The sequence below is a fragment of the Oratosquilla oratoria genome, chromosome 14 (genome assembly GCF_046742065.1).
Source record: "Oratosquilla oratoria isolate Oo_2021 chromosome 14, ASM4674206v1, whole genome shotgun sequence".
In the NCBI taxonomy this organism is placed as follows: Eukaryota; Metazoa; Arthropoda; class Malacostraca; order Stomatopoda; family Squillidae; genus Oratosquilla; species Oratosquilla oratoria.
The window spans coordinates 27,609,052-27,623,405 of NC_134790.1; the positions used below are offsets into that span (position 1 = coordinate 27,609,052).

At 38.8% G+C, this 14,354-nt stretch overlaps 1 protein-coding gene across 1 annotated transcript in view; it reads left to right on the forward strand.

The window, feature by feature from the left end:
* The window catches only part of LOC143032533 (calaxin-like), a 43,623-nt gene extending 29,421 nt beyond the window's left edge, over nt 1–14,202 (forward strand). Inside the window, exons 4-7 of the mRNA XM_076197400.1 lie at nt 6,108–6,239; nt 11,685–11,809; nt 12,797–12,893; nt 13,951–14,202. Of these exons, the coding sequence (XP_076053515.1) occupies nt 6,108–6,239; nt 11,685–11,809; nt 12,797–12,856 (317 nt within the window). The 3' untranslated portion in view covers nt 12,857–12,893; nt 13,951–14,202. The remainder of the gene's footprint in view (nt 1–6,107; nt 6,240–11,684; nt 11,810–12,796; nt 12,894–13,950) is intronic.
* Nucleotides 14,203–14,354: the final 152 nt, after the last annotated feature.

The following is a 14,354-nucleotide window of genomic DNA, read 5'->3' on the forward strand; positions in this document are numbered from 1 at the left end:
CTCACAGCTGAGATTGGTTTTAACTTGTTCAGACACTTCCAGGTAGCAACTTTGGAATGATAAATTCACGTTTCTGATCTGTGCAGTGCATTCCTTTCATCAGTTACGCTGCGAGCAATGGGCTTGGTTCTCCCTATCAGGAGACCAGAACGGTGCCCCTTACAGAGGATTTTGTACCATGAAATTTAATGAACCATGCCCTTGGTCCAACACGCTGGTGGCATGGTTCGAACCGTCGTCACCTCGACCTCTGTCGCAGGTAGTGACGCACTAACCCGATCTATAAATAAACTAGAATGCACGATTTGACTCCGGATCTATCTAAGATCCTTGAGGGACTTCCTACTAGAGGTGCTGGATTCTGCTGAGACTACACTGGAACTGCCTAGTGTAGGCCTTATGGTCTCTTACAGTCTCCTTCATTCTTAAGTACACGGAAATGTTTCACTAGAACACCCAACCACTCATAAGACCTTATGAACTGCCTAATGTAGGCCTTATGGCCTCTTGAAGTCTTCTTCATTCTTACGTATACAGAAACGTCTCACTAGAACACCCAATCACTCATAAGAGCTTAGGTTGATTTTTCTTAACAACTGCATATCTTGAATGAAATATATAATGACGAATGAGACTGAATATGGAGGAAGTAGACGAGGATTAATGGCAGAATTTTAGCTTTTTAACGTTTCGACCCATAGGGTCTTGATCACAAAGCTAACAAATCAATTCTGACATGTCCATGTTTCACTTGAGTTGTTAAATTTGTGATCAAGACCCTGTGGGTCGAAACGTTAAAGCATTAAAATTCTCCCATAAGGTCTTGATTACAAAACTAACAACTCAAGTAAAAGAGAGACATTATAGACCTGAGTTGTTAGTTTCGTGATCAAGACCTCATGGGTCGAAACGTTAAAGCATTAAACTTCTCCCATCAATCCTCGCCTAATTCCTCCGCCTTCAATCCTCTTGATCGACGAACTAATCCTCGGAAGATCATACGTCAGAGTGTCTTCGTGTTTTGGACTTCCTGTGACGACGTTCCCCCGAAGTGTGGCCCCTGGGGGGATCTCCCGTCCCTGCCCATGTGACCTTCTCACCCTCCAGACCATCTCATACAAGGACAAGTTCCATTTCCTTTGCTCCAATTGATTTAATTTTTTCTTTTTCTTTTTTTTTTCTTGTGCGCGGTTTACCTGCCTTCTATTATACGCGTGACCTTTACACGACACCACTATGACCTTTCAATCGATCTAAAAGACCTTAACTAAGATACAACTACCTTTACTGGGGACTACTAGGAACAAAAGGATAGATGCGCTGGTAAACTACAATTCAAAACAACAACTATGAGCAAACTGATCACAAGAAACTAGACCTTAACTTGCCTCAAGAGATATATATATATTTTTATCGTCGGTGCTTAAGCGCTGTTATCAGTATTGTTATCTTGTTCCGTATTCGTATGTGACAGATCAAAGTGATCTCTTATCTGAAGCATTTGTGTATGTGTATGTGTGCGTGTGTGTGCGTGTATGTGTGTGTGTATGTATGAATCACCATGGTCTTGGATCACGTGTTGGACTTGTGATCGACAGCTATTTCCCTCCCAGAGAAGAGCTCATAGCTCATATGTAACCGATCTATGGATAATGCTGTGACCTTACACGCACACACACACACACACACAGCTCCCCGCCCACGAGAGTTGGGGTAACGACGTGCAGCACAGCAATACTGAAATTACTTCAGCCCTGGGCGGGATTCGAACCCGGGCTTCAGTATTGGCGGCCGAGAACTCTAACGACTGCGCCATCGAATTGTGTGTGTGTGTGTGTGCGTGAGTGCGAGAGTGTACGCACCAATGTCTGTGTGTGTGTGCGTGCGTGAATACGAGAGTGTACGCACCTATGTCTGTGTATGTGTGTACGAGTGTGTGTGTGTGTGTGTTTGCGTGTGTGTGTGTGTGTGTGTTTGCGTGTGTGTGTGTGCGCGTGTGTGTATATACCGGTGTGTGTGTGTGTGTTTGTGTGTGTGTATGTGTGTGTGTGTGTGTATGTGTGTGTGTGTGTGTGTGTGTGTGTGTGTGTGTGTGTGTGTGAGTGTGTGTAAATATAACCGGAAAAAACGTTGGAAGATGTATGGCTGGGTTCAAGGTTACTCAAAGATTAGGGCCCGATGATTGTCAGCCAAACTCTAAAAGGAAAAGATTTTTTCATTTCCTTATAAATCATTCTTAAAGAAATGATACTGCGGGTTTTGAAATGATCAATCCTTACTACTATAGAGAAAAAAAAACAAAAAAAAAAAACATATAACTACTATGTCTAACCACTATCTGTGCTTATTGGCACTTTCTTTATTTCTCTTAAAAAAAAAAAAAAAAAAAAAAAAAAAAAGATAAGATTTTTTGACAGTTTCTACATGGACATCTTCAGAGACCTGCAAATACCACTTAGAATAATTCATGCTTGTGTATGACGCCTGGGAATACTTCCTCATCGTTTGTGGTAAGGGGATTTCCTGCTGTAGTGGAGGACAGGCCTTGAAGAACAGGCAACTCGACTCAATAGTAAAAATTCTTTATTCTGCGTAATTCTTCAACCAGGAAACGACATTTTACTTTATCTAATAATTCATTTATCTATTTATTTACTATATTTTTCTCCCCGTCTTCTCTTGTTCTGCTATGAGTGGACGGAGAAGGGGTGGGGTCGCCAATGAAGTGAAGCGGCCTTGCTGTGGATGTACTGTGTCTTGCTGCATTGCTTCTGACCCAGAGCAGTGGGCGGGATACAGGGATGACCCGTCACCCATGAGGAGCTAAGAGGAGGGAAAGGGTAGTGGAGGGGAGTGTAATGGGTGGGAATAGGTACGTGCATTTGACATGGCTACCCCCCTTTAAGTGGGAAAAACTCTTGGTATATAAATAGATACTTTTACGACTTCTCCTGCATCATCTTATAACCCAAACGTGCATACATACATACATATATACATACATGCATACATACGTACATGCATACATACATATATACTGTACATACACAGACCGTACCTAACCTGACTTTAACCATTTTCCTGAGAAGAGGAAATCACCTCACGTCAGTTATAATAAACATTGGAATCGCAAAATTTAACGAAAAAAAATTCAAGGTGGCTTCGAGATAATTAATTTGTTGAAAATGGGTTTTCCCCTCAGCGCAATGGAGCGAGTGTGTTACGGAATGGACGCCGCGAGATGGGAAGCGTGGAACAGGGAGACCAGACAAAAGGTGGAGGGATGAGATAGAGAGGTTTGCAGGAGTGTCGTGGCAGAGGTTGGCGCAGTCGTACGAGTGATGGAATGGTGTGAAAGAGGCCTTTGTTCAGCAGTGGACTCAGAATGGCTGATTGATTGATTGATTGAAGAGAAGGGAGGGTAGTATTATCTTTTTTTTAAGATTTTTCTCCAGTTATAAAAAAAAAAAAAAAAAACACTGCAGGATCAAGTCCGTAGGGGTGTTACAAAAATTCCCAAACAAGATAATTACTGAAGCCTCGAAATGTAGCGAAGGGTGAAAAGACTTATATATATATATATATATATATACAGTCGTACCTCGGTACTCGACCGCCTCTATACTCGACCAAATCGGTGCTCGACCAAATCGGTGCTCGACCAAAAAATTCGAGTAGAAAATGCATCGGACCTCGAACAGATTTTCGGTACTCGACTAGCTCGAACAGCGGGTAAGCGTCAGTTCGACTCAGACCGCCAGCGGAGTAAGACGTACGCAGTTTGTTCGAGTATTTCTTCCCAGATTTAAACTTTTTCGTGTTGCTCTAGCCCTTAATAATGGGTCCAAAGAAAGACAGTGATAAGGGGAAAATTGGTTTCGGTGTTCGAACAAATCGGTGCTCGACCACCACCTCAGAACGGATTATGGTCGAGTACCGAGGTACGACTGTATATATATATATATATATATATATATATATATATATATATATGTGTATATATATATAATTAATAGCATAGATAAGCACGTATTACAGCGTCGTTAGGAAAAGTTTTGCCGTGAGATGAAACAAGAAATGTCAAAAATCTCGTGTAAAAATATATATACATACATACACATACATGCATATATATATGTATATATATGTATATATATATATAAATATTATATATATATATATATTCATATGTATATATATATGAGAGAGTGATAGGTGGGGAAGGGTAAACGAAGATGGGCTAAGAATACATTTATTGTTCTTACGTTTCGGTTATTATAACCTTCCTCAGAGAACTTGTTACAGAACATCTTGGTCACAACATTTATACCCGTAGTGGGGGAACTTGTGAAGCTTCGAGTGTCAGGTTTTTTTCTAGCGCATTTATTATTAAGAGACTGGCTGCTTTAGATAGGCATATAAATCCTTCTCTGTCGTTATTATTTTCTTGGACATTTATATGTGCAGCTTCAACTGTCTTTCTCATCTTCTTTTGTAATCCTTTGTGTAAAATTTCAACTTTACTCCATTCGGGAAGGTTGTTGCATATTTCGAGGTGGCGGACCAGGGAGTTGGACGTTCTGTGTGCTTTTAAATCATTCCTATGTTCGTTTATCCTCTTCTCGATTCCTCGACCTGACTCACCGATATAAGCCGAGGGGCAGCCACTACATGGAATGCGGTAGATCACACTGAGGTCGTTGTTGTCATTAGTGTGGTTTTTAAACATTTTACCTATTTTATTACATGATACCTTGGCGATGTTTATGCCACCTTTCAGTAAATATCTATCAATAATTTCGGTTTTATCAGAATTAGGTACAGTAATGAAATGCGGTGTGACTAGGTTTTTTGTTACTGTATGGTCATTTGATCCGGACGCTTGGTCGTTTGGTCCGCTGGTTTGGGCGTTCGATTTATCGTGGATTTTTCTAGCTTTGCCTTCTGTTTTGGTTATCAGGCCGCCTGGATATTTTAATTCTTTATCAGGAATGATTTAAAAGCACACAGAACGTCCAACTAACGCCCTGGTCCGCCACCTCGAAATATGCAACAACCTTCCCGAATGGAGTAAAGTTGAAATTTTACACAAAGGATTACAAAAGAAGATGAGAAAGACAGTTGAAGCTGCACATATAAATGTCCAAGAAAATAATAATGACAGAGAAGGATTTATATGCCTATCTAAAGCAGCCAGTCTCTTAATAATAAATGCGCTAGAAAAAACCTGACACTCGAAGCTTCACAAGTTCCCCCACTACGGGTATAAATGTTGTGACCAAGATGTTCTGTAACAAGTTCTCTGAGGAAGGTTATAATAACCGAAACGTAAGAACAATAAATGTATTCTTAGCCCATCTTCGTTTACCCTTCCCCACCTATCACTCTCTCATTTGTCTTAAACAATATATATATATATATATGTATATATGTATATATATATGTGTATATATATATATATATATATAATTAATAGCATAGATAAGCATGTATTACAGCGTTGTTAGGAAAAAATTTGCCGTGAGATGAAACAAGAAATGTCAAAATCTCGTGTAAAAATATATATACATACATACATACACATACATATACATACATGCATATATATATAAATATATATATAAATATATATATATATATACTTTATATATATATATATATATATACACATCTATATATATGTATATATATATTACATATTTATATATATATATATATATATATACACATCTATATATATGTATATATATACTATATATTTATATATATGTATATATATATATGTATATTATATATATATATATATATATATATATATATATATATTTCCAGTCCTTCAGAATTATTCTTGTGAACTATACTTAACCAGCGCTTCTATCCTAATAGATAAACTCCCGCAGCTGTCGTCCTGCATCTTTCAAAGACAAACACTATTCTCTCAAGTGCCACTTCATCTAAAGACTCCAATTTACTTACCTTCCTGGAATGTCCTCCTTGAGACCTTCAAAGGCAAAGACAAAGACACTATTCCTTCAAGTGCCGCTCCATCTAAAGACTCCAGATCACTTACCAGAATCTACGACCTTACTGGAACGTCCTCTTTGCAGACTGCTTCAGCGTCTACGACCACAACGGCGATGGCCATGTGTCCAAGGACGAGATGGCTCAGCTCCTGAAGGCGGCTGTGGTCAACGTGCCTCCCGGAGAAGAACAAGACGAAGTGCTGAAAGACCTCGTCGGTAAGTACGTAGTTATGTAGGGGAGGAACAGGATAGATTTGGAGGAAGAGGGCCGGAGGGGGGAAAGTACCGTGGATTGAGGTCAAGGGAGGGCGGGGATATTACATTTATTTTATCTTGTTTGTTTATTCATTATCGTTAATCATTATTTATCTGTTTATTTTCGATTATCTATTTATCATAAATTATTATAATATATCTGCTTGTTTATTACTAGCTTTTATTCATCAGTTGGTTTATTATTTATCATTACTTATTTATCTATCTTAGTTACTACTTATTTGTTTATATTTTTTTTCACATCCGACCAAATGGTCTCCTGTCAGCGGGATCTTCCTTTGTAATCCTTTGTTAAGCGCACGTATGCGGACTTATGTGTGATTCACCATGGTCTTGGATCACGTGTGTGTGTGTGATTCACCATGGTCTTGGATCACGTGTTGGACTCGTGATCGACAGATATTTCCCTCTCGGAAGAGAGCTCAGAGCTCATACATGACCGATCTATGGGTAATGATGTGACCTTACACGCACACACACACCCAACTCCCCACCCACGAGAGTTGGAGTAACGACTCGCAGCGCAGCGATACTGAAATTACTTCAGCTCTGAGCGGGATTCGAACCCGGACCGCCGTAGTGGCAGCCGGGAACTCTACCAACTGCACCACGAGTTGTGTGTTTACATGTGTGTGTGTGTGTGTGTGTGTGTGTGTGTGTGTGTGTGTGTGTAGAGACAGTGGATGGGGTAATGAGGAGGAAATAGTGGACTGGGTGGAGCAATCAGGATAGAAAGGGTAAAGGATGAAGACCACAGGATGATGATGGGACAGAGACTAAAGAAGAGGAACAGAAATGGAAAAGGAAAGGAAAAAAATGGGAAGGAGAGCTGAGACTAAGAGAAGGGAGGATATGGAAAAGGAGACTACAGGGTGGAAGGGAAGGCCGTGGGCATCAGGTGATGGGAAGAGGTGAGGGAGAGGGGGGGGGGAGAGAGGGATTGGGAAAGGTTGGGGGGGCAGGGGATGGGGGGAAGAGGAGGGGGGGGGGAGATCGTGCTGAAGAAGAAACCCACGGTAGTCGTAAAGATAACTCTGATTGGCAAGAGCTGTCTCGGCCCATCTCGAATGGGTGACCGTTTCGTCCTGGGAGATGACGCTCACGCATCTGCTAAATATATATTTAATACCTTATCTATGTATTAATTCGCTTATCTATGGAATTTCATTTACTTAATTCAATTTGTATTTTTATTTATCTATGTATTCCTTATATTTATTTCCTGGATATTCACCACCCCCAAATCCCCAATAAACAGCTTCGTGGGGGAATTCTTTCCCATGGCTACGTTAGGTTAGGCTGAATCAGGTTAATCTAGGTTATTCTAAGTTAGATTGGACTTGGCTAGGTTAGGTTAGAGTAGATTGTGTTTAGTTAGGTGATTTTATCTCCATTTTTAATTACTAGTTTATCAGTTCATTCATTCATTTATCTATTTATTCATCCACTCATTTACTTGTCTAATTTATTTATCTGTCAGAACACATTTATTCATTCATTCATGTAACTATCTACCTATTTGTACATACATACATATACCAATGGCTATTTCACCCTTACAAGGGAGGTAGCCAAAAAACATAAGCATAAAATCCACTCCCACCCATTCCATCCCCACATACTCCACTCCCATTCACTCCCCTCCCTCCCTCTTATCTTGGCTCCTTCTGGATGACGGGTCATCCCTGCATCTCACCCACTGCCCTATGTCAGAAGCAGTGTAGCAAGACCTATTTGTAAAATTATTAAATTCACCCTGCATTACCCTGGATGCAACAAGACTGTATTCCTTTACATTGAGAAGATAAACGAAGTTTAGTTTTAACTTTAGCCCTTCTGCACAGCGACGATAAAGGCTGAGATAGTTTGATCTTGAACTGAACATAATATATACCAAATACTGCAGGGGACATCAGAACCAAACCCATGTATGATAATTTCTGGATAATGTAAACATGTATTTCGTTGTAGTTCCACAGATATTTTTGTTGATACATCACTTTATGAGGGAGTAATGAATATAAAAATTTATCAAATAAACGAAAATGAAATATATATTTGCATAATTCTAATTCTTAATGTCACAACTAACCTCATAATATGGTATTCCAAAACAAACTCGAAAACAGTGTGGCGCCTTTTTCACATCCTCAAACCGTTAATGTTTACAAGATTTCGCCAACAACATTTGACATTTTAACGCATTTGCCAATTTGTCATACATCAATTTAATAATTTTTGATTTATATAAACAACTAAATGAGCATAAATATTTGCAGAGTTGTTTAATGTTTATGGCAAAATGTGCATAAATAGCAGATGTTTCCGGCTTTGTGGCTGAGTTGCCACCACATCCAATTATTTTGCTTTTCGATCGGTTTCTTTCGTATGAATAAAATTGCCCGACTGCGGTCAGGAAAATACAGAGTAAATAGAAGTAACACCATAAAGACATGTATATAAACAAAGGAAAAGTACATTTCTCCCTTCTAAGTTATTAACATCAACCCCTCTATCACTGCCTATATGGTTGATGTTTTTCCTTCAGATTGAAGTTAATCATTCAACTGAAGGGCAGCTGAAGAGCTTCGATTGATCTCCATCAGCCCTTTCGACATGACGTCATAAATCTATCCTATCACGTGACCAATGAAGGATCAAATTCATCCCCGATCAGCATAATGAACCGTTTATTGTCCCGAGACCAAATAAAACGCTTTCCCTACCTAAGATGGAGGGTGTTACGAATATGAATGAAATAGTATCAAGAACGAAAGGAAAATGGCCCCACGGTGGGTAAGGAGTCAAAGAAATTATATTTTCACGTCCAACACCAATCAATCAACTCTTTACATTCCACAGCGATACTGGAGGAGGAAGAGGTCAGGAAAAGCTCTCCTCATCCCCCTACCTCGGAGAGGTCAACCAGGATGTCCGTTTAGACATCCTCTTCCTCCGTGGTAGAATGAAGAGGAGGAGGAGGAGGAGGAGGAGGAGGAGGAGGAGGAGGAGGAGGAGGAGGAGGAGGAGGAGGAGGAGGAGGAGAAGGAGACAAAGAAGAAAAATTCCCATATCCGGATACTTTATCGCTGGACTTCCAGCTCTTTTGACGTTAAGGTTCATTCGCACGAATAGAATCGCCTGTCGTTAGACAGAATTGAATACATGAAGGTCGTCATCATGCTGATAAGAGTGAAATGACCATAAGAGGGCTCTTTTAAAATTAATATATTGTAACAATATTAATTTTATCTTCAATAATAGCAACCTTGTGAATGAATAAAAAAGTGAATATATAAATCAATTAATGAAGGTGGAAAAAGAAGTCACACTGTTACACCCTCGATCAACATTCAACACACACCGGAGCTGTTTTATAATAACATCACAACAATTTATTGTATCCTGTATTATCACTATTGTTCATTGTATTAAAAACCATTGTACAATCAAACGTAACCCACCTCCAAGGAGGGAAAGCGGTCTTACTCAGACTATGTATACCGCCAGCTTCACTCCAGAGTCACATTCCTCTGAAGAAGCATAGAGCGAAACCGGGTCAGGAATAAACTCAGGAACTCGGAACTAGACCCGTGACTTCTTTTTCCACCTTCATCAACTTGTCACAATGTACCAACAAATCAATTAATATTGAATATGTTAATAAATAAAAAATAATAGATTAAGAGATAAATAAATCTACAAATGAATGAATGAATAAATAGACGAATAAATAAACAACAAAATACGGTAATAAACTTATAAATGAGTAGATAAATACATAAATATACAAATAAAATAAAATAAATACAATAACAAATATCCTACGAAGCAAAGGAATTTCGGTCGATACTAAGGATATGACCCGTCATCCAGGAGGAGCTATGATGAGAGGGAGGAAAGGCTGTTGGGACGGAATGGAATGAGTGGGTGCGTGCCTTTGACTTGGCAACCCCCCTTATAAGGGGGAAAAACTCCTGAAACATATATAGAATAGATATAAGACTCAAGAGTGAGATACCTGAATGAAAATGTCCGACATTAATAAACAATTATTGTTGTTGGTGATGTTGGTAATGGTTGTGGCAGTGGAGATAGTGATGGTGGTGATGATGTTGGAGTTGTTGTTGGTGGTGGTGATGATGGTGATGGTCCTGTTGGTGACAGCGGTGGTAGTAATGGTACCGACACGCTCTCAGTCTTTTTTCAAAGCCCCTCCTCCCTACATATGTTGTGATCGTGAGTTTGTGAAGCTACATACCCAATAAGACAAGCGTTAGTTCTGTTTATAAGTAAAATAAACAAACAAGTATATAAAAAACAAGTAAATGGAAAACACAAATGGCACAAAAGATTATTCCTGGAATAGTTTCGCAGTGTAGTGCTTCTTCAGGAAGAACTGTGCACTGTTGTCCATCTTCTGAAGCACTACAGTGTGAAACTAGCCGAGGAATAGACTCTTGTTCTATTTATGCATCTTTCCTCTACTCCTACAACCTGCCAGGATGTCTTCACAAAATAAACAAATAAACAAATAAAAGAGATCAATTCATAAACGACCGCGTCAATGCGACTCCATCAATAACATTAATGTCATCAGTCACGCCTACAAAATAATCTTGACGCAACCAGAATAAGATCGTTAAAGCACAGTACACTTCCATGCTAAATGGCCTACAGGGTTTATCACACTGGGCTTCCACGGGCTTCACCAGCTCCGACAGTTGAGAGTTCGTTTGAATAAAAACGACTTCGGTTACAATATTTTATGTTTCAAATTTCCAAATATCAAATTACCTTTTCGTCATAAATAGCAAAGCTGAATGATGAACTAAGAAGTTGTAAACCTGTACGAATGTTAGACATACTCATGAAATGTTCTTAAAGAAGTCTAGATTTCTGTTAACGAAGTAATATTCTAGTAATCCGAATGGAGGTAGGATGTGGGAGTAAAAATACCCCACTGTAACCCCTTTAGACGATGACCAACAAACCCTTTCCCTCAGATGAACACACTGGCCATGGAAGGAGGGATTTTCCCTTGGCTGAACAAAAAACCTGAACAAGAAGTCATTAACCCGACCACATAGACGTTAAAAAAAAAGTGTGTGTGTGTGTGTCCGAAGATGCACTGGGGCACAAAGAAAGGTGAAGGTGTTGAAATAAACGGGATAATGATGATACTAACAGTAATAAGAAAACGAAGAATAAAAAGAAGGTGATGAAGAACAAAAAGAAGAATAGGAAGAGGAAAAGTATGAAGAATGACATATAAAACAACTCACCCGAAAAAATTTGCTTAATCTTCATTTTTGGTTGACATGTCCGGGGCACCCAAGGGCTGTGACAAAAAACATTCCGTCACTGATCTCTTTTTCCTTCCAGAGGTGCTTCTCAAACGAATGGACCTCAACCATGATGGGAAATTAAATTTTGAAGAATATCGTACCGCTGTCTTAGCCGAGCCACTACTCTTGGAGGTCCTGGGGCCTTGTCTTCCTGAGGCACAAGTAAGGTTATCATTGTCCTCTTGTGATGTATGCGACGACACTGTCCTCTTAAAGGTTGGCCATTGTCCTCTTAAGGCAGGCCCAACTTGTCTTCTTTGGGGTATAAATGAGAATCTTTATTATCTTGAAGAAAAGGCGAAGCATCGTTTGTCTTTCTGAGTCACAAATGAAGCATTTTTGTGTCCTCTTAGACACAGGTTAGGAATTGGTAAAATTCCAGAATCACGCAAACACGAATATTTAACATGAAATTTACGCTGTCCAATAGCTCCTGACCTAATATATTCTAATCAAACCTAACGTAACCATTCCATAGAAGTAGTTCTTCGAAATGAAAAAACGAAATTATTGAAAAACGTGCCTGCGTGATACGGGAATATTACCACGGCATTCTTTGTCTTTCTGAGATACAGGCGTCTTTGTCTTTTTGAGACGCGTGGAAGACACTCTCCGTCCTTCTGGGAAATAGGTCCTGAGTCCTGAAGTACAGGTGAGTTGATTAGTGTCTTCCAAGAATACAGTTAGGCAATGTTTGTTTCCAAAGATCACATTAAGTATCCTTGGCGGGCATTGCTATTTACCTTGCTTCTTATTTTCACTGTCCTATTTTCGCAGTTTGTATTAGTTATAAATTTTAGATTTATTACAAATCCTCTTTCGCGGAAATGTTTTTAAAACTTCACAACTTTATGAGCATAGTTCTCTAGATATCGTTTTGATTATATTTTTGTTCATTTTTGAGCTCCGCCAATATTAATCTAACAATAGACGCATTTTTTGTATTGAGTATTATTCAATTGAACAAAGTAATGTATTTTCTCTTGAAACTATTTGTAATGCTGTTTTGTAAAATAAACAGGTGCCGACCGATGTTACAGATTAAAAAGTATCTACATATTACACCTTTTCAAGACATTTTGTTCAAACCTACGACAAAGTTACAGAATGGGCTGTTGAATGTAAATCTTATGTTTGTTCTGTTCACAGGCTCGGGAACGATTTCTAAGCACTTTCTTGGACACGTACGGAAACAAAGCACAGATCTAAATACTTCATAGGATGCGGAACTCAAATCAAAACGACGGTTTGTACACATTTATCTTGTCTCATTTCGAACGCTCAACGAGTCTTCGAATGTCTGAACAAAATGAAAGTAAAATGTCGTATATGATTTTGGTCTTGTTTTCCAATCTTCGACCAATTAACACTTCAACAAATCTCTCCAGTGCTTGCTTAATTGAGTATCGTATATTTTAATACCAAAAATTGTTAACTCAACATTTGTGTAAGCCACGCGTTTTCCAGTTTGACTTGGAAACGTGGTGTTCTAATTAATGAAAACCCATATTTATTATGTAAAGATAGACTGCAAAAGTAAGAGATAATGTCACAAGGAAACTTATATCACATTCAGTACTTAAATGTTTTTATTTACCTGTGTTTTTGTCATTTGTACCGCAAGACGAGTGCAGCGTTACTTACGCCTGAGCTTAAACTACTATTAGACAGTAGGCCTGCATTGGATCCAAGGCCTTTTAAACGTGTTCCGTAATTCCTCCACCTTTTCTCATAAAAAATAACCGGTGACTGCTTCCTTCCAATTCCATAAGCTAATAAAAACAGACAAGTTATTCTCAAACCGAGACATCTATGGAAGGACAAGATGCTGAAAAAAGGAGCGAGATAAAATATTTGAAAGATTCTTTGACATTTGGTGTTGTGAATGAGAGTATGGCGTAGATCAGGAGAACGGTGGATGGAAGGAGTAAATGAAGGTATAGAGGTTTGTGGTCAGGATGTTGAAGTAAATATAAACATAGGTAACTGAATTAATGAGTGATGATCTTTTGCAGGGGATGGATTGGTTAAATCCCAGAAACACGTAAACAATATTCAACATGAAACTTCCTTTATCCAATAGCTTCTAACCTAACCAAGCTCAGCTTAACATAAAAAAAAAAATAAAAAAAAGAATAGTGAAAAATGTGTTGCGCTATACTGGAATAGAACTGATGAACAGGAAGTTCTTACATGGAAATGTAATGTACCTGTAGTTTACTTTTCTTTGAAACAGGGAGTGTTAGATGAAATGAAGATGAAAGGGATGAAGATTATTTTATCATTATTATTATTCATTCCAGTTATCTTGATATTGTTTAACGTCACAAACTCCCCCCTATCGGAAGGCTAGGACGGTGCCCCTCACAGAGGGCTTTGTAGCATGGAATTTAATGAACCATGCCCTTGGTTCAACTTCGCTGGTGGCAGGATTTGAACTGCCATCCCCTCGACCTTCGCCGCAAGTAATGACGCCCTAACCCGCTCAGCCAGCGAGCTTCCTATCTGCTTTACTGAAATGGTGAACAGGCTGAACAGAAAAACTACTTATTAAATTTCTATCCATAGTAAATCAGGCTATGGCTTTGCTTCACAAATAAAACTACAATCCATATATTGTATTATTTTAATTTTCACACAATTAATATGACTTAAGCTTTGGTAAAATATTTTAAAATATAAGTTACAAAAAATATAAAATAGATCA